Source organism: Pristiophorus japonicus, chromosome 8 (assembly GCF_044704955.1).
Source record: "Pristiophorus japonicus isolate sPriJap1 chromosome 8, sPriJap1.hap1, whole genome shotgun sequence".
NCBI classification, from domain to species: Eukaryota; Metazoa; Chordata; class Chondrichthyes; family Pristiophoridae; genus Pristiophorus; species Pristiophorus japonicus.
The window spans coordinates 177,102,061-177,123,670 of NC_091984.1; the positions used below are offsets into that span (position 1 = coordinate 177,102,061).

Here is a 21,610-nt window from a genome sequence, read left to right on the forward strand (position 1 = left end):
ACTGTCACCTAGCTTGGCCCACAACTCTTGAAATTTGCCTCAGTATTGTATATTAGGGTTTAGCCTTTTGCCTACAGTTTCAGTTTGCTGAAACATAGAAATTTACAGTGCAGAAGGAGGCCATTTTGGCTATGGCTACTATCACTTAGTGGTTTAACTATTTCTGCTCTGTGAATAGTGCTTGGGTCACTCAAACAAACCAAGTCTAGAAGATGGTAGGTTTTCCAATGTACTGTTTTTGTGCTGCACATTCTATGTTCCAGGGCCGCTCGCCTTTTGTGGCTTCAACCTCCCGCTGGTGTTCTCACACAGGTCGGGGCCACCATGCTGGTTCCAGGGCCGTTCGCCTTTTATGGCTGGAACCGGCATGGCTGCCCCGGCCGGCGTGAGAGCACCAGCGGCATGTCGGGGCCATGGAGGTGGGGTGGGGGTGGGGGGGGCGAGCGGCCCTGGAACCAGCGTAGTGGCGTACCACTTCAGGGAGCAGCGTAAACTGGTGCAGGAGAACGACGTCTTGGAGGAGGGCGACTGGATTGGACATCACCATAACCCAGGTCGGTGATTGGAGCATGGACAGGTCATCATCATAGACAGTTCCTTGAAATCGAGGAAGACTTGCTTCCACTCTAAAAGTGAGCTCTCAAGTGACTGAACAGTCCAATACGGAAATTACAGTCTCTGTCACAAGTGGGACAGACAGTCGTTGGAGGAAAGGGTGGGTGAGGAGTCTGATTTGCTACACACTCCTTCTGCTGCCTGCATTTGATTTCTTCATGCTCTCAGCGATGAGACTTGAGTGTTCAGCGCTCTCCTGGATGCTCTTCCTCCACTTAGGGCGGTCTTTGGCCAGGGACTCCCAGGTGTCGGAGGGAATGTTGCACTTGATCAAGGAGGCTTTGAGGGTGTCCTTGAAACGTTTCCTCTGCCCATTTGGGGCTCGTTTGCCGTGTAGGAGTTTCGAGTAGAGCGCTTGCTTTGGGAATCTTTTGTCGGGCATGTGAACAATGTGGCCCGCCCAACGGAGCTGGTCGAGGTTGGTCAATGCTTCGATGGTAGGGATGTTGGCCTGATCGAGAACACTAACGTTAGTGCGTCTGTCCTCCCAGGGGATTTACTGGAGCTTGACAGATCAGGAAAGCCACGTGCTGAAAACCGGCTTTTGCGATGCCTTCCCGGGTCCGTACACACTCCATACGGACCCAGGGAGGCCGTGGTTTCAGGACCATTAACTTCATCCTATTCTTTGGTGAAGACAGATCAAAAGTACTCATTCAGTACTTCAGTCACGCCCTCTGCCGCCACAAGAAGATTTCCTTTTTTGTCCTTAATCCGCCATGTCATTCCTATAACTATCCATTTGCTTTTTATATTTTTGTAAAAGATTTTTGGGTTCCCTTTTATGTTACCCACTAATCTCTTCGCATACTCTCTTTGCCCTTCTTAATATCCTTTTTCAAGTTCCCCCTGTACTCTCTGTATTGTATCTGGTTTTTGATTGTATTCTGTACCTGACGTGTCATAAACCTCATTTTTATATTTTATTTTAACCTCTATTCACTTGTCATCCAGGGAGCTCTGGCTTTGGATGTCCCATCCTCCCTTCTTATGGAATATGCTTGGCTTATACCCAAACTCTTGAAGGCCTGCCATTGCTCATTTACTGTATTCCTGGCCAATCTTTCTTCAAGTCCAACTATGCTAGATCCCTTCTCAAACCAGTGAAATTGGTTCTTTTCTAGTTGGTTATTTTTACCGTTGATTTTTCTTAGCCCCTTTCCATAACTACTTTGGGCTCAATTTTCCCCAATGCCATTTTTTGGCGTATTGCCAGAGTTACGCACGTTTTTTTCTGGCCCCAACTACGACAAAAAAATAAGGAGCAAGTTGTCCCGTTCTATTTTTTGAAATTGGCACCGCGCAGCCTGTCCTGTAGCTTCGGTGAGTGGAGCCTAATGTTTGCACCGATGTCCCTCCTTCTGCGTATGCGCGGAAAAAAAAGGACGCTTTTGACATTATTCCTATGGGCGCGCATGTCCAGTAGAGCTCCCAGTCTGCATTCGGCCATTTTTAAAGAGCCAGTTGTGTGTGAGAACTTTAATTCTCATTGGAAAAATCGGAGTCGCAATACAAGATGCAATGCTGCTCAAGGACCAAGAATTTCTTACAGGATGAAGTGGAGGCACTAGTTGCTGTGATTGAGAACAGATGGCAGGAGCTGGACACCAGCAGAGGTCACACAAAAGTTCCACCAAAAGAAATGAAGAAATGCTGAACCAACTTGTAGAAGATTACTGTGCAATGGTGACCACCCCGAGGTCTGGATGCCAGTGCAAAAAGAAGTGCCAGTACCTTGGTCAATAGTTAGTGTACGTATTATTTTAATTTATTCAATGGAATGGCAATTGTAAATGTGACCAGCTGTATATCTGGCACCCAGTAGAAAGACACCCTCTCTAAAAAATTATATTTTCATCTTTGCAGAAGAAGGTGGCACATAACAAATGGGAAACAGGAAGAGGCCCGGCAAATCTGCACCCTTGGAAGAGAGGGTCGCTGCTTTGATGGGTCCTGCCTGGAGAAAAGCAACCACCACTGCACAAGCTGGGCCCACACTCGAGGGAGAGAGTAAGTCCTGCAAATTCCACAGTCTGCCTTTGCTAAATGTTAAGTACTGGGCGGGCTAGCCATGCTTCGGTTCATGGGGATGTCGCCGTCAGCTACACTTCGGTTGATGCAATGTGCTATCATTCATAGTAGTCCTTCAAATCAGCCTGCTGCCTGCGCTGTGTGAGCCTACTCATGCTACCCTGCCCTCTCCCCTGCTGCTAACCATTTGTCTGTTCTGTTATATTTTGTAGAACTTGAGGCTACCCTGACGATGAAGAAGATTCAGACGCAGACGAGCCTGAAGAGAACATCTTCCACTCGCACCTTCCAGACCAAGAGCATGGGGGTGAGGGTGACAAGGAGGGGGAGGTGATGGATGAACACTGTTGTACTCATTCTAGAGGAGGTGCAGGGGCTGCCCATTGAGATGCCAGCCCCTTTCCTGAGTGGTACGAGTGTTGCTGGGACATTCCATGGTTTCCCACAGTCCATGGCTGGGGATTCAGCGAGGCTGTGGGTCCCAGTGGGATGCAGCGAGGCACACCCAGATGTGGTTTACATGATTGCAATGACTGCGGAGAGCATTGACCTTATGCGATCACTCCTGGACACCATCAGTGGGGTGGGTGATGAGGTATCGGACCTGTCGAGAGAAGTAACAACACTCTCACGAGAAATGGGAACGCTGTCTGGGAACATGAGGGAGGGAATGTCTCAGGCAGCGGACACAATGTCGGTGCAGATGAGGGAGGGAATGTCGCAGGTAGCTGATGCGCTGTCAGTGAACATGAGGGAGGGAATGTTGCAGGTAATTGAGACACCGTCGGGGCACATGAGGAAGGGAATGTCGGAGTTAACTGCTGCAATAAGGGAACACGCCCAGACCCGCGCCCATTGACAGAATCAACTGCAACTCCCACTCCAATCCCCAGACCAGGCTCTGAAGAGGCCCAAGCTGGGCCTTCCACATTACCGCCTGCCCCCCTCCATCAAGAAGTGTGCATTACTCGAGATGTTCAAAAGAATAAGCTTGGTACCAACCCGACAAACGCTGCTCCACCGCCTGCGAGCAGGGGTGGTGGAGTTACCAAGACCAAGCGCAACGGGCAGTCTTAGAATAATGTGGAGGAGAGATGGGTGCAGCCTTTCTTTGCTGCTGCTGTTATTATTATTATTGTTGTTACTGTTGTAACTGTTCTCAAATTAAAAGTTTTTTGTAAGTTAGGTAAATTTATGTTTAAAAGTTTGTAAGTGATCTTAGAGTTTGTAAGTGATGTTAACTGAAAACTTTAAAGTTTGATGCAAGAATATGTTTATTAAAGTTAAGTACAAACAAATGTTTGTTAAACTTTTGAATAAAATATATTTTAAATTATAACTGAATCATTTCCATTATTAACACAACTTTTTGAAGTAAACAAGAATCATTTCCATCATTTGTTCCATTAACACAACACAACATTACGGAACAGGTCCAAACAGTAAACATGGGTCCATTCTGGAATAGTTATCGTTGAGCCTTCAGGCAGCAAAGTGTTCACGGATGAGCTGCTGGCGCAAGGCTCAAGCAATCGTTAAAGGGGCACGACGGCCTGCCCTCCTCCGCCGCGTGCTCCGGATTCAGGTAGTTGCATAGCTTCCTCATCCTCGTTGTCATCTGCATCGTCCTCCTCATCAGCCACTCTCACCTCAGGTGGGTCTTCTAATACCTGCTGCTGCTGCCTCATGATGGCTAAATTATGCAGCATGCAGCACACAACAGTGAACTGACCAACAATCTCAGGGAAGTATTGCAAGTAGCCTCCGGAATGGTCCAGGCATTGGAAACGTTGTTTCAAGATGCCAATGGTCCTCTCTATTATGCTGCGCATTGCAATGTGCGATATGTCGTATTCCCGGTCAGCTTTCATCCAGGTTACGCGTAGGGGCGCCATGAGCCAGGTGGTGAGGCTGTACTCTTTATCTCTTAGTAACCAGTTCTGCCCTTCTGGCTGCTGCTGAAACATGGTAGATATAGCGCTCTCACGCAGGATGAATGCATCATGGATGCGCCCAGGGTATCTTGCATCAAATGACATGCTGCGATGTTTAAATTGTACCTGTGCAAGAAGCTCAAAATGGCAGGCAGGACAAGCTTCTTTGTTGTCTCTCTCCACAAGGTCGACGCCCTAGTATGGACCACACCCAGTTCTGAGCATGCGCAATGGGCTTGTTTAGATCGGGAACCCCCCCCCCACCGGGTTTCATTTGATGCTGCTTGTTGCATAGTGGCAGGGTTCGCATCCCTTCAATTAAGCTTCCACATCCCCCCACCTCTCCCCACCGCCCCCGGGCTTCACTTGATGCTGCTTGCTGCATTGTGGCGTAGTGTAAGGGTTCTCATCCCTTCAGTTCGGCTTCCACACCCCATACCCCCATTCACCCCCGCCCCCACACCTCCCGGGCTTCTTTTCAAGCCGAGCCCGTATCCAAGGGACCAATTCTGCCGGCCGACGCTCCGACCCTCGAGCCTGGTTTGGAGGCGTTCAGTGGTGACATGGCACTTAAAAAAAATCCAAACTTAAAGAATTGCACGAAGCTTCCATTTTCTGCGTTTTTAGTTGGAAAAATTTAAGCTTGATGTTTGTGTGTTCTTGACTCCCTCAAAAACATCGCCTAAAAACAATGGCGTCTTTCTGCGCTGATTTTTCAATGTGCGCTGGTTTTTCTTAAGTGCCCAGAAGGTTTTTTGGGCGTGGTCATATATGCTGTCCTAGGAGAATTGTAAGTTGGCCAAACTTGCATAATTATGTAAAACTGGCGCAGACATCAGGTTACGCAAAAAACGCAAATAAAAACTAACCTAAAAAAATCGTAACTAACTGAGTTACACTGGCGCACAATCGTTGGGGAAACTTGGATTTTTAAAATTTAGGCCAAAAAATACGACGCACGGCAAAAAAACGGAGCAAATCACTGGGGAAAATTGAGCCCATTAACTCTAATTATATTCTGATCACTATTACCCAGATGTTCTCCGACTGCATTCCCCAGAACTAGATCCAGTACTGCTTCATTCCTCATTGGGCTAGAAACATACTGATTAAGGAAGGTCTCTTGTACACATTTTAGGAATTCTTCACCCTCCTTGCCCTTTACTCTGTTTTTCCCCAGTCTAATTGAAGTCACTTACTCTATTATTTATACATTTCTCTGAATTTGCTGACAGATTTACTCCTCTATCTCCTCCTCACTATCTGGGGTTCTATAGTAAACTCCCAGCTATGTAACAGTTCTTTTTCTGTTCCTTAGCTCTAACCAAACAGATTCAGTCTTTGAATCCTCGAGTACATCATCCCTCTGTGGAAGTGTAATATTATCCTTGATCAATAGTGCCACCCCCCCACCACCATTGTCTTTTTTCCTTCCCAATCCCTCCTGAATACATAAGAACATAAGAAATAGGAGCAGGAGTAGGCCATATGGCCCCTCGAGCCTGCTCCGCCATTTAATATGATCATGGCTGATCCGATCAGGTCCATTTCCCTGCCCACTCCCCATAGCCCCTTATTCCCTTATCGGTTAAGAAACTGTCTATCTCTGTCTTAAATTTATTCAATGACCCAGCCTCCATAGCTCTCTGAGGCAGAGAATTCCACAGATTTACAACCCTTTGAGAGGAGAAATTTCTCCTCATTTCAGTTTTAAATGGGCGGCCCCTTATTCTAAGATTATGCCCCCTAGTTCTAGTCTCCCCTATCAGTGGAAACATCCGCTCTGCATCCATCTTGTCAAGCCCCCTCATAATCTTATACATTTTGATAAGATCACCTCTCATTCTTCTGAATTCCAATGAGTAGAGGCCCAACCTACTCAACCTTTCCTCATAAGTCAACCCCCTCATAAGAACATAAGAAATGGGAGCAGGAGTAGGCTATACGGCCCCTCGAGCCTTCTCCGCCATTCAATAAGATCATCTCCGGAATCAACCTCCAAAGCAAGTATATCCTTTCTTAAAAATGGAAACCAAAACTGTATGCAGTATTCCAGGTGTGGCCTCACCAATACCCTGTATAACTGCAGCAAGATCTCCTTGCTTTTATACTCTATCCCCTTTGCAATAAACGCCAAGCTTCCATTGGCCTTACTGATCATTGTAGTCAGGAATGTTGAGTTCCCATTCCTACTCATGTTTAAGTCTAGTCTCCGTTACAGCCACCATATCATGTGGCAATTTGCGTCTGAGGGTCATCAATCTTATTCGTAACATTCCTCGCATTAATACACATACATTCCAACATCATGCTAGTCAGAAACGCAGTCCACGTGCTCATTTCTAGCGCATTAATACTTAGTCCCAGCCTCTGTTTTAATATAGATTTCAGCGCTGACTAAATGCTGCCAAATGGAAACAAGGCACTTGATGGCTGGAGCAGTCTCTCTATTTGCTACTTGACCTGGTCATCATTTAAATGGATACAGATGCTTCAGAAACTGTTTCATGTTCTCCAGCAGCTGCAGACCCTTCCAATCTTCACAATGCTGTTAGAAAACTCCAGGAATTTGTAACGCTACATTAGAGAAAAACGTCAGGCCTGTCATGTAACAGCAATAAACTTGGGGTTAATTGGCAACTGCATTTGGCAATAACTGTCTCCCATGCACCAGTGCATTGGGTTGCTTAGTGCACTGTAATCATCCAGATTTGTATATTTATTAAACCAGTATTGTGAAGATTGGAAGGGTCTGCAGCTGCTGGAGAACATGAAACAGTTTCTGAAGCACCTGTATCCATTTAAATGATGACCAGGTCAAGTAGCAAATAGAGAGACTGCTCCAGCCATCAAGTCAAACAGCACCTGGGGTAGCATTTACCCAATCATTGGTAAAGAGACAAATTATAGGCAAGGGACTAATTAAATGTTTTTGAGAAACTCCATAAATACTAGGGCTGTACTGGAGGACAACTAATGTAATCCAATTATTCAAAATAACTGTCAGATACGAATCAAAGAGTTATGGACCAGTTATTGAACACTGCCAGTGTAGAAAGTGCCTCATGCATTTTACTGGATGCAATCAATATTCATTAAATAACACAGCGTCCAAAAATGCTTGTTATGTAGTTTTAGAAACAATGGGCTGGATTTTCGGGTTGTTTGCGACCGGGTTTTTGCCGTGTTTTGACCCAGCGCGCCGAAAAATGGGGCGATCAGCTGTTTTTCGTCCAGTCGCGATCCTTGGGTCGGTTTTTGCAGCGGCGTTTAGAAGCACCGCCAGGGAGAACAGCGCCGGGTGTGCAATGGCTCGCAGTGTGACACTGCTGCGAGTTACGAGTCTCACCCGACCCGCCCCGCGATGACCACCAGGGAAAACACAGTGGTGCAGCCCTGCCGGCGGCAGTGAGTTGGATAAACAGCAAAAAAAAGTTTTAAGTTTTTATTTTTTTATATTTTTGCAGCAATTTATGAGGTAAGGGTGTTGGCAATGTTTTTTTGAATGTCTTTTTGAATGTTTCTTATTTTTCCCTCCCAAGAGCTCTCTCTGAGCGCTCCCGGCCCCGCACCGAGGTTCCTGTTTATGCACCGCAAAAATAGTTCAACGCCTCCCTTTGCGCTGCACAGAGCACAAATTACGAAAGTTGAGCAATTAATCCCGAACGTTAATTGGGCGGTAAATTTCCCGCCCCGCCTCCATTTTCGCCACGAAATCGGCAAAGCCAAAAACCAGCCTAATAAGTCTAAGGGCACAAATCTACTGTAATTCTTTGAAGATTTAAATGCATTTGATCAGAATGATACAGTAGATAGCAGCAACTTGGATTTTAAAGGCTTTTGCTAAGGGTTTTATGCTCGAGCCTTTTTAAGGTAATAATGACAAATGGTATGATGGCAAATTAGCTTGCGAGACTGGTAACAGAAAGCAGATAGTGATGATCATTGAAACAATGTCTTTAGGGAGTGAGCGGCAGAGTGCCACAGCAATTCTTCTGGCCCACTATTTTAAAACAATTTGGGGCAGGGTACTTCTAGTATACTAAATGTCCTGAGCACATCAACCAAGAATAGCCAGATGACCTGTGTCGGGGAGATTCATAGCATTCATGGCAATCTGGACAATTGAAGTAGGCAGGTAAAGGAACTGCACTTGCAATTTAAGGTGGATAAATTTAAATGGCTGCATATTGGGGCAGGGTCTAAATAAACTGAGTGCAATATCTAGTCTTTCTCAGCAGCCTGCATATATTATACCACTAATCTACAACGCATTAACAAGGGGAATCGGCTGCAGACAGATTCCAGCAATCCTTATCTCCTACACTGGATCCCCAACTATCCAGCGTCTCCAAGATTATCCAGCAATCCCCGACGTCTATTTCAATTGGCTCTTAAATTGCTTTGCCAATAAGGATTACCACTGAAGTACAGCACAAAGTGACTATTTTAAACTGATCGTAAATAGATCATACGTATGTGTGATGGAAAAACTTATTCCTGGTAACTCATGAGTGGTGAGAGATGATCAGCTCATGATTTATGTACCTCACATACACAAATACTGTTTGGAAAATCTACCTATACCATACGTGGTTTTATTTTTATATTGTGTTTCGGACTTTTAACATTATGCAGCAGACATATAAGACGGCAGAACTGATGTGATATCAGCAGGGGGCTTATAAAGGAGATTGTTATTGGATCGGAAAGAAAAAGGAATCATGGGACTGTATCTTCATTAAATATACAAATGTAATTAAAACATTCTGCGGGTAACGGGGGAATATGGAATTTATTTCATTCCTGATGAACTTAACAGCACACAAGTGGCAAGGAAATCACTCACATGATTTCTGCATTCCACTGCTACCCATCCAGTACAGTATTCTCTATTTCCTGCCACAAAATGCAGTTGGTACATTGAGTAATCAACCACAAAGACGGTCTGGGATATCTAGTGTGGCAGAAGCGTGGTATTTTAATAAACTATAATAAAAGAAAATACGAGAAAGACACAGCTGGTCTGTCAACATCTGAACACTTTTGTCAGAACTTTGTTTTTTTCCAGATGCTGAGACCTGCTGTGCATTCCCAGTATTGTCTGATATTATTTCAGATTTTCAACGACTGAGGTTTTACCTCAGTATCTTTAATAAACGATGTGATCTGACGGAGGCAGAGGGTCTCCCAACATGCACCAGGTTAAAATAAACAACTTTTGAGATTACCACCATAATCATTGACGTTCAACTGTCTAAAATGAACTCTGATTATTTAAAAGGAAAAATTAAAAAAAACTATTCAACAACCTGCATTAATATAACACCTTTGACATTGAAAAACATTATAATATATATTATAAAACTAAGTACCATGGAACGATTGGAAAGCAGTGAATTAACCCCCGGATACAGAACTCAGTTATCAGCCATTTCAGCTCTACTTTCAGTTTATTTGATGTGAACCCCTCAAGTTGATTGTCCCATCATGTTTGGATATCCACAGATTTTACAGATTTAAAGTAAAATTCGGCTGAACCCTTCAAGTAAATGACATTCAAATAACCATTATTTTATAGTTAATTAGACGAAAACATTAAAAAATTAACTACAGTCATCAATTCAAGTTCTCCCTCAACAGTAATCATTTGACATTCTCCCCAGATTCTCCAAAGAGTGGAAAACTGTTGGTTCTTTCATTTAACATGGTGCTTTCATTGCCAAACGATGTAAAGTCTTTTAACTCAATGGAAACTTAAACTCACCGCATTTATTTTATCCACTTTCTTCTTTTCTGGTGCTTTCATGATAGATGCCAGTATTTCATCGCCCTTATAGTCTCTGTACAGTTCACTCAGTGTCTCCGTCAGCTCCATACTGGTGGTTTTGAGATAATAAGATGGGTCTGACTTTGCTTTCTCCTCATCTAGAAAACAGACAGGGTATGAGTGAGAAATCCGAAAGGATACTAGTGTCATTCTTTTCCATTGGTCTTGTGTAGTACAGAGAATTGGTAGGGGAAAATGAGGTCACGTGAATTTCTGGATTATCAGAAAGTCTCTTTTATTGAATCATAGAAATTTACAGCATGGAAGGAGCCCATTTCAGTCCATCGTGACAAAGAGCTATCCAGCCTAATCCCACTTTCCAGCTCTTGGTCTGTAGCCTTGTAGGTTACAGCATTTCAAGTGTACGTCCAAGTACTTTTTAAATGTGGTGAGAGTTTCTGCCTCTACCACCCTTTCCAGACCCCCACCATCATCTGGGAGAAAAAATATCCCCTCAAAACCTCCTACCAATTAATTTAAATCTATGCCCCTGGTTGTTTACCCCTCTGCTAAGGGAAATAGGCCCTTTCTATTCACTATATCTAGACCCCTCATAATTTTATACACCTCAATAAAATCTCCCCTCAGCCTCCTCTGTTCCAAAGAAAACGAAACCAAGTCTATCCAATCTTTCTTCATAGCTAAAATTCTCATGTTCAGGCAACATCCTCGCAAACCTCCTCTGTAACCTCTCCAGTGCAATCACAATAGTCTTGTAATGTGGTGACCAGAACTGCTGCAGTACTCTAGCTGTGGCCTAACTAGTGTTTTATACAGTTCAAGCATAACCTCCCTGCTATTGTATTCTATGCCTCGGCTAATAAAGGCAAGCATTCCGTATGCCTTCTTAACTACCTGGCCTGCTACCTTAAGGGATCTGAGAACATGCATTCCAAGGTCCCTTTGTTCCTCTACACTTCAGTGTCCTACTATTTAATGTGTATCCTCTTGCCTTGTTAGCCATCCCCAAATGCATTACCTCACGCTTCTCCGGATTGAATTCCATTTGCCACTGTTATGCCCATCTGACCAGTTCATTGATATCTTTCTGCAGGCTACAGCTTTCTTCTTCATTATCAACCACACAGCCAATTTTTGTATCATCTGCAAACTCATACCATAAAAAGCAAAGGATCTAGTACTGAGCCCTGCAGAACCCCACTGGAAACCGTCTTCCAGTCACAAAAACACCCATCAACCATTACCCTTTCCTTCCTGCCTCTGAGTCAATTTTAGATCCAACTTGCCACTTTGCCCTGGATCACATGGGCTTTTACTTTCGTGGCCAGTCTGTCATGTGGGACCTTATCAAAAGTCTTGCTAAAATCCATATGCACTACATCAAACACACTACGTTCATCAACCCTCCTTGTTATCTCCTGAAAAAATTCAATCAAGTTAGTAAGACACACCCTTCCTTAACAAATCCATGCTGGCTGTCCTTGATTAATCAGTGTCTTTCTAAATGAAGATTTATCCTGTCCTTCAGAATTTTCTCCAATAATTTTCCCATCACCGAGGTTAGGCTGACTGGCCTGTAATTACTCAGTCTATCCCTTTCTCCCTTCTTAAACAAAGGTACAATGTTAGCAATCCTCCAGTCCTCTGGGACCACACCTGTAGCCAGGGGGAATTGGGAAATGATGGTCAGAGCCTCTGCTATTTCCTCTTTTGCTTCTCTTAACAGCCTGGGATACATTTTATCCGGGCCTGGGGATTTATCCACTTTCAAAGCTGCTAAATCCTTTCCTATAATTCCTATCTCACTATGTTTATTTCATCTAATATTTCACACTCCTCCTCCCTGATTGCAATGTCTATTTTGCTAAATGCCACCATCACTTACAGACAAGCGCATAGTACCCCTCCCATTCAATCAGCTGCAGTACGGCACAGGGCTGTTACTTGAACCACCTCTATGCCCAGACCTGACCAAAAATACAGCAATGAGCCTAGAACAGGTCCTGTGCAGGGTTGTGCGCTAAAAATCACACATTTAATGGTAAAGAGCACATCAGGCTCACTCAAAAGTCTTGACTCAATTTGAACCATGAGGTTCAGAGGACTGGTAGGTTTCTGCCTGTGGCTACACAGGATGGCACACTATAGCTTTGCCTTGCTATGTGGTTGCATATTTGTAGAACACATAATACTCTGCACTTATTCTGGAATTTTGTAATTAAAATAGTTCTGTAGATTGGAGCTTTTGATCTAGGCATTAAAACTGATTGGCAATTTATCAAAAATGATAGGAAACTCCCCTCGGGCTTGATTGGGCTGAAAAATTGGTCTATAAAAATAGACACCTTTGGTCACGTAATCACACATCTTATCATGGAGGAGATCTTCTACATGAAAGACATTTGAATGAATTTGCCCCCTGATTGTTTTAATACAGATACTTGCTGGTCTTTAATACTGTGCAATTTTAGAGAGAGAAATTATCAAATATCAGCATATTATCGTTGAGATACAAGTTCATTTTATGATGCATTATCAGTTTACAAGCAGTTGAACACCCAATTAAATAAGTCAAATGTTATTCCATGGTTATTATTTCATAATCACAATTTAATTTTAAAAAACAAACTTTAATCACCTTAATTTACTGGGAGTATATTATCCAGTCTAACTCTCAAGGGCCCAAGTTTGCCCAGGAGTTGCTCCATTTTTTTTGGAGCAACTAGATTTTTTTGGAGTATCTTAAAAATTGCAATTCTGCCCATTTAATTTGCTCCAGTGTAAGTGAGTTTGTTAGTTTTTTTTTAGTTTCGTTTTTTTTCCATTTCCATTTCCATACGCCTGTTTTGGCCATTTAAGCAAGTTTAGACAGCTAAAAGTTACTCCAAACTAACTTAGGCCAGCTTAGGCCACTTGTGGCCGCAAAGAAAAACCTTGCAGTGAGCTAAGAAATCAGTGCAGGTAAGTACATTTAAAGCACCAAGCACTAAACAAAGCAGTATATTTAAAGCACCAAGCACTAAACAAAGCAGTATATTTAAAGCACCAAGCACTAAACAAAGCACAAAAATAAGCATTCAATAACAAATAAAAAATACAAAGAAGCTGAGAGGACCTGCACCTAGCACCAAGACTTACAAAGCACTAAACAACTAGATTAAAAATGGATTGGTAAACTAGCAAATACATTGTAGCAAGTCCTGTAAATAAGAGTTTCAGCCAAACTATTTTACAGAATTCCTTTTGAAAGCAGAAGAATAATAAACTTGAATGTAAATCAAACAAGAATTTAGGACCACATGATCAATCAATAAATAAATGAATAAATAAACAAATAAAAAATAGAAGTCCTACCCTCAACAAAGCTTTACTGCAGAAAAACGATAGCAGCTGGCCGCCCATGAGGGAGCCCATTCAGCCAGGGCTAGGGGTAGTAAGATGCACACCGGGAGGCTAGGCTCAATGCGGCATCGGTTAAGGCGGGGGGGGGGGGGGGGGGGAGGGGCTGGCTGAACCCGGCATTGGTAAAGGGGGGGGGGGAAGGAGCGGGGAGGCTGAACGCGGCAGGGAAAGCTGATGAAGGAGTCCATTCGGCCAGGGCTAGGAGCGGCATGCTTTGGGCCTCTCCCACACAGAGACTCTGAGGGTGAGGTGCTACTACACATGCGTGCACACACTAGTGCGCATGTGCAGAGGTCCCAGCACTGTTTTCAGCACCGGGGCCTGCCCCCCCCCCCCCCCCGCCTTCCGCCTTCCCCCTTCCCTCCCCCCCCCTCCCCCTTCCCGTCCCCCCCCTCCCCTCCCCTCTGCCCCCCCTTCCCCTCCCCCCCTCCCCTCTCCCTCCCCCCTTCCCCCCCTCCCTCCTCCCCTCCCCCCCTCTCCCCCTCCCCTCCCTCTCCCTCCCCTCCCCTCTGCCCCCCCTTCCCCCTCCCCTCCCCTCCCTCTCCCTCCCCCCCACCCCTCCCTCCCTCACCCCTCCCTCCCCCTCCTCCCCTCCCTTCCCCCCCTCCCTCACGCCCCCTTCCCCCCCTCCCCTCCCGCCCCCCTTCCCCTCCCCCTTCCCCCCTCCCCTCCCTCCTTCCCCCCCTTCCCCTTTCCCCCTTCCCCCTCCCCTCCCTCACTCCCCCTTCTCCCCCCCTCCCCTCCCTCACCCCCTTCCCCCCTCCTCTCCCCTCCCTCACCATTCCCTTCCCCCCTCCCCCCCTTCCCTTCCCCCCTTCCCCCTCTCCCCCCTTCCCCCTTCCCCCCTCCCCCCCTTCCCCCTCCCCCCTCTCTCCCCCCCTTCCCCCTCCCCCCTCCCCCCCTTCCCCCTCTCCCCCCTTCCCCCTCTCCCCCCTTCCCCCTCCCCCCCTTCCCCCTCCCCCCTCCCCCCCTTCCCCCCTCTCTCCCCCCCATCCCCCTCCCCCTCTCCCCCCTCTCTCCCCCCCCTCCCTCCCCTCTCCCCCCCCCCTCCCCGCCACTACTTGCGCTGCGTCACGCCGAGGCCTGCGACATTCCAAGGAGCAGGGAGAAAACCTAGGAAAGTTTTTGCCACTGTCTTTAGTACAGAAAGTCGGCGCACCTCCAGGGAGGCAAACTTGGGCCCAAGGTATTGATGAACCACAGCTTTTGTTCCATCCAACTAATTGCAACAGTCCCCACATCTTTTAAATCTTTCACATCTCATTCCACTTTATTACTTTCATTAAAGAATTGTATCTCTTTATAAAAAAATTATACATGAAATCAAATATAAATAACTCTAAAAACAAATTGTCTCCACTAAATCCATAAACATTTGGTACAATTATCCTCAGCAAAGACTTTGCATATGCGTTAAACTTTTCTATTAAGTATTCAACACTATAACTGCAGCTATCTCCTCACTGTGCCAGTTATTTACAATAAGTACCATGGAAATGTGGGGGTCGGTGTTTGGCTCTGAAAATCACCATACAGCAAATTCCCTATTGTGTCTGGCTTTTTTCTGTACATTCCCATTACATTTCTACAAAAAGTTGGGAAGAGGTGGCAGCAAGCCAATCTGATGCATCTCCAGGTTGCCAGTCACAGATCACCACTGGCAGAGATCCAAGGTCTGGTGACCAGTCTGGGTCATCAAGCAGATGAAGGGAAATGCACTTTGACATTCTTGAGCAGGATTTACAGGTTCTATTTAGTTTTTATTTCCCTCAATTGGAACTGTCATTGAAGGGAACTGATACATAGCTCAATTCACAGGCATCGGGTGTGGGTTCAGCACTGAATCAGGAGATAGATAAAATGTTGTTTTCCAGTGCTAATAACAAAATGAATAGGTGAGATGGATTGGCTTGATGGCTTTAAGTTCAGGTTTTTGCATTTGTAGATGGGTTGCTTGGGGAAAAAAAGAGGAAAATGGGAACAAAGCAGGCATGGGGAATTAGGGCTACTGCTCGTATGAAAGGTTGGGCTGAATTGCATGTATCTGCATTCTCATTTCTATTTAATTACATTAATAGCTTTAATCGAAATTTGGAAAAGCATCCCCTCCTCAGCTATTCTGCTCAGGGCTATCCCTCCCAACTTTCCCATCCCTCCTCTATCCTTTGCTCATCATGTTACCGATCATAATTCCCCATCTACGCCCTCACCATCTTCCAACCCACCCAACCAGCCTGCTCCACCCTCTATTACTATACCCCTATTACTTCCAGTAACTTTACTTGCCCTAAGAACAGAATGCTGTCAACTTAGACTGCTTGATACTGTTCCTCTGAGCACAAATCCTTTTGTTTAACTTCACCATTTCTGCTAACAGACCAATGACAGCTGATATCACTCTTTCCTATGCCTTTAGGGTCACGATCAGCTGAGAGGGTTGTCAGCAACAATCAATATCCAGTTGAGTTCAAGTCACAGTTGTGTTATTTGCATGCTAAATCTTTACAGGAGAACTTCAAAGTTCTATAATGGTAACCTTATGTTGTGAAATAAATTACACAGAATAATCATAACTGAAGATCTGCTTCTCTTATACCAGTCCAACCAAGTGTGACAAATGGCAGAGGAGTGCACTCTGCCACAGCTTAAATCATCCCCCAGTAGCTCATTTAGATCCATCTGACAACCTTTCACTCAGAACCCATAGTAACTTGTCAAGTACCACACCAAATCTTAAACCTGAGTTTGTAGCTAAAGATCTGGATGGTCAGTCCTGTTACTGTGGACCATGGATTCACCCCATTAGCTGCCAACACTCAGTTTATGGAGGCAGTAGTTACAGTGTGCTGGCTATACTAGGAGACCTCCCATAAAACTGTGCTCTGAAGTTAGTAAAAACTTATACTAGTAGGAGGACATGGGATTGGGTGAAATATATTAGCATGGATTGAGGATTGGTTAACAGACAGAAACAGCGATTAGGGTTTTTGGGTTTGGCAGGTTGTAACTAGTGGGGTGTCGCAAGGATCAGTGCTTGGGCCTCAGCTATTTACAATCTATATCAATGACTTAGATGAGGGGTCCAAGTGCAATGTATCCAAGTTTGCTGATGATACAAAGCCAGGTGGAAAAATAAGCCATAAGGAGGATGCAAAGCAGCGGCAAAGAGATATAGACAGGTTAAATGCGTGGGCAAGAAAGTAGCAGATGGTGTATAATGTGGGAACTGTGAAATTGTCCGCATTGTTAGGAAGAATAGAGAAGCAGAATAATGTTTTAAAAGGTGAGAGACTAGTAAATGTTGGTATGCAGAGTGATTTGGGTATTCTTGTACACAAATCATAGAAAGTTAATATGTTGGTACAATTCGGAAGGCAAATTGTATGTTAGCTTTTATTGCAAAGGGGGTTGGAGTATAAGAGTAAGGAAGTCTTGCTGCAATTGCACAGGACTTTTGTGAGACTACACTATGTACAGTTTGGTCTCCTTACCCAAGGAAGGATATACTTGCCTGAGAGGGGTTGCAACAAAGGTTCACTAGATTGATTCCTGGGGTGAGAGTGTGGTCCTTTGAAGAGAGATTGAGTAGAATGGGCCTAGAGTTTAGGTAAGAGGTGATCTCATTGAAATGTATAACATTCTGAGAAGGCTAAACAGGGTAGATGCTGAGAGACTGTTTCCCTTGGTTGGAAAGTCTAGAACTAGGGGTCATAGTCTCAGGGTAAGGGGTTTAGGACTGAGATGAGGAGAAATTTCTTCACTCAAAGGGTTATGAATCTTTGAAATTCTCTACCCCAGAGAGCTGTGGATGCTCAGTCATTACGTATATTCAAGACTGAGATCACTCTAAGGGAATCAAGGGACATGGGGCTAGGGCAGGAAAGTGGAGTTGAGGTAGAGGATCAGCCATAATCTTATTAAATGGTGCAGCAGCTTCAAGGGGCCATATGGCCTACCCCTTCCCCTATTTCCTATGTTCTTATGACAGTTATTCTTTCTGCACAACTCAGATGAACAAATGTCTGAGGAACAATTCTCTCTCTGACTTGGGGATGCATTTGAGTGCTGTGAATGGGTGCGAGACTATTCGACATTCAAAGGGATATGTATATGTTTGGAGGCGTTCTGTAAATACCAGAACATAGAAGTGGTAGCTTTATAATAGGCTCCATGCAGCCACATGTGCCCCTGTACTTGCGTTGTATATCCCCTACCGTACCATTTCACTTCCAAACTGGCCAGTATAAACATTTAAGGGAATGAAACCTTAATGAAAAATTTTCTGCAAAAGACTTCCGCGATCGAATAACACAACTTTAAATCCAACAATCATATCTAAGCCCATGAGTGCAAGGGATTCCTTACCTGGATCAGGAACCTTCAGGTCATTTTTGACATGGAAAAAGTTTGAAACATTAAACTTGTCCACATTGGATGGATCCTGCAGATGAAACAAAGCAATGAAAGTTTACATTTCAGACCAAAGAACATAAGAAATAGGAGGAGTAAGCCATTTGGTCTCTCGAGGCTACTCCGCCATGTAATAAGATCATGGCTGATGTGATCATGGACTCTACTTCCCTGCCCACTCCCCATAACCCTTTATTCCCTTATCGCTCAAAAATCTATCTCCGCCTTAAATATATTTAATGACCCAGCCTCCACAGCTCTCTGAGGCAGAGAATTCCATAGATTTACAACCCTCAGAGAAGAAATTTCTCCTCATCTCAGTTTTAAATGGGCGGCCCCTTATTCTGAGCCTATGCCCCCTAGTTTTAGTTTCCCCTATGAGTGGAAATAGCCTCTCTGCCTCAACTTTGTCGAGCCCCCTCATTATCTTGTATGTTTCGATAAGATCACCTCTCATTCTTCTGAACTCCAATGAGTTTAGACCCAACCTACTTAACCTATCTTCATAAGTCAACCTTCATCTCCAGAATCAACCTAGTGAACCTCCTCTGAACAGCCTCCAATGCAAGTATATCCTTCCTTAAACACGGAGACCAAAACTGTAAACAGTACTCCAGGTGTGGCCACACCAATACCCTGTACAGTTGTAACAGGACTTCTTTGCTTTTATACTCTCTCCCCCTTGCAATGAAGACCAACATTCCATTTGCCTTCCTGATTACTTGCTGTACCTGCATACTAACTTTTTGTGTTTCATGCACAAGGACCCCCAGGTCCCTTTGTACTGCAGCACTTTGCAATTATTCTCCATTTAAATTATAATTTGCTTTTCTATTTTTTCTGCCAAAGTGGATAACCTCACATTTTCTCACATTATATTCCATCTGCCAAATTTTTGCCCACTCACTTAGCCTGTCTATATCCCTTTGCAGATTTTTTGTGTCCTCCTCACAATTTGCTTTTCCACCCTTCTTTGTATCATCAGCAAACATGGCTACATTACACTTGATCTGTTCATCTAAGTCATTAATATAGATTGTAAATAGTTGAGGCCCCAGCACCGATCCCTGCGGCACCCCACTAGTTACTGTTTGCCAACCGGAAATTGGCCCATTTTTCCCGACACACTGTTTTCTGTAAGTTAGCCTATCCTCTATCCATGCTAATATATTACCCCCAACCTCGTGAACCTTTATCTTGTACAGTAACCTTTTATATGGCATCTTATCGAATGCCTTCTTGAAATTCAAATACACCACATCCACTGGTTCCCCTTTATCCTCCCTGCTCGTTACATCCTCAAAGAACTCCAGCAAATTTGTCAAACATGATTTCCCTTTCATAAAACCATGCTGACTCTGCTTGATTGAATTATGCTTTTCCAAATGTCCCATTAATAATGGACTCCAGCATTTTCCCAATGACAGATGTTAGGCTAACTGGTCTATAGTTTCCTGCTTTTTGTCTGCCTTCTTTTTTAAATAGGGGCGTTACATTTGCAGTTTTCCAATCTGCTGGGACCTCCCCAGAATCCAGGGAATTTTGGTAGATTACAATCAATGCATCCACTATTTCTGCAGCCACTTCTTTTAAGACTCTAGGATGTAAGCCATCAGGTTCAGGGGACTTGTCCGCCTTTAGTCCCATTATTTTACTGAGTACAACTTCTTTAGTGATAATGATTGTATTAAGTTCCTCCCTTCCTATAGCCCCTTGATTATCCACTATTGGGATGTTTGTAGTTTCTTCAACCGTGAAGACCGATACAAAATATTTGTTCAACGTCTCTGCTGTTTCCCTGTTCTTCATTACTAATTCCCCAGTCTCATCCTCTAGGATGACACAAGCAGAAGAGGAACTTTTGCATTTATGTTAAAAAATAGGTTGTGAATTTTAACCCCAGTAAGTAGGGCACTTTGCTGCCACATCTCATCCTGCTGTATCTGTTTCAGAAAAAACTATTACATAGAAAGATAACTTAGAAAGGCTGTGAAAACACAGTGCCAAGAGGAGAAATGTGTTGTGTCCCTCAGGTGTCACAGCTGTTGATAGGGTGACCAACAACAACTTGGAGCTGCTTACTGCTCTTGAATAGCTTAATAGTTCTATGTTTCGCTGTGCATCCCATACTTCGCATTCTACTCAGAGCCCAGCAAAGGCGCAAATGGGAAACAACAATGTACTAATCCCAGCAGCCCAAACATGCAGTGCATGACCAGCCTCTGCAGCACACAACAGACTGACTGGAGGAACAATTGGGGGATGGGCTAAAAGGGGAGGAAGACTCAGATAGGGGGAAGGTAGGAGAGACAAGGAAAGGGGGAAAGTGGGAGGGGAAACTAGCAAAAGAGACAGACTGAGCGAATGTGGGAGGGGAGAGAAGTAGTGTGAAAAAGGGGACTAATAAAGGGGCACTGGTGAATACAATTAAAATTTTAAGTAAACAGTTTTAACAATAAAGCCAAAGTCACATTGATGAATTAAATTTACATTTTATTTGTCTGGTATATTTGTAGTTTACATTCAGAATATCAGCATATTTCAAACTTACAGCTCTTAACCAGTATACAATTTATTTTTTCACTCAAGCTTTGAAAGGTTGACCACCTCTCCATTAAGGTGCTGGCTTGCAGCGTTATTTGGAGTTGAATGCCAAGAATCTCAGTGCCCCTCTACTCTTTCCCTCCCATTACAGGCCTGGTCTTCAAGTCCCATCATACATTACTGAGTCTGCCACAAAGGATCAACTCCATTTGGATTTCCATCAGCAGACTCTGCCGTCAATCTGGTCGTTTTCAAAATCTAATCCCCTCGATCACCTACTCCCTCAAATATCTTCGTAAAATATTTTCACACTATCTGCCTCCTTGAGTAGTCTGCTGCACAACTACAGCACCCTCTTGGAACAAACTCGATCCCAAAGATACCTATTTGCCTTCGACCTCTCCCCCCACACAGATAGAAGGGTTCCTACACAAAGCTCAGAAAACAGACATTGTCTCCAATTGGAGGTGAAGTGGACAAGATGTGTGAGAATATTCTTCAGCTCAAATTCTGGGTTTTTACTCATGAATAACCTTTGGTTGATGTCCACAATGAAATATGGCACCAGAAAACGCAAAAACTCAAAAGTGAAAACTACCACAAGCTCATGCTGGCTAAATTAAAACAGATGTTTCAAGGAGGTAACTAACATTGGGGTTCAGATCATAATAAATGACTTGAAGCTTATCAACCTTTTGGTGTATTATGCCAGCAGAAATATCCGTGAGGCTAAATGAGCTCACTGTTATTAACGTGAGGATCAAGGGGTATGGCGAGAAAGCAGGAATGGGGTACTGAAGTTGCATGTTCAGCCATGAACTCATTGAATGGCGGTGCAGACTAGAAGGGCCGAATGGCCTACTCCTGCACCTATTTTCTATGT

At 44.3% G+C, this 21,610-nt stretch overlaps 1 protein-coding gene across 3 annotated transcripts in view; it reads right to left on the reverse strand.

Annotated features, from left to right (window-relative positions):
• ppil2 (peptidylprolyl isomerase (cyclophilin)-like 2) overlaps nucleotides 1–21,610 on the reverse strand; it is a 371,889-nt gene that overhangs the window by 210,798 nt on the left and 139,481 nt on the right. For all 3 annotated transcript variants that reach the window (XM_070887580.1, XM_070887579.1, XM_070887581.1), the window contains 2 exons: nucleotides 18,139–18,214; nucleotides 10,348–10,508 (listed from right to left, as the gene is read on the reverse strand). In XM_070887580.1, coding sequence (XP_070743681.1) covers nucleotides 10,348–10,508; nucleotides 18,139–18,214 — 237 coding nt within the window. The remainder of the gene's footprint in view (nucleotides 1–10,347; nucleotides 10,509–18,138; nucleotides 18,215–21,610) is intronic.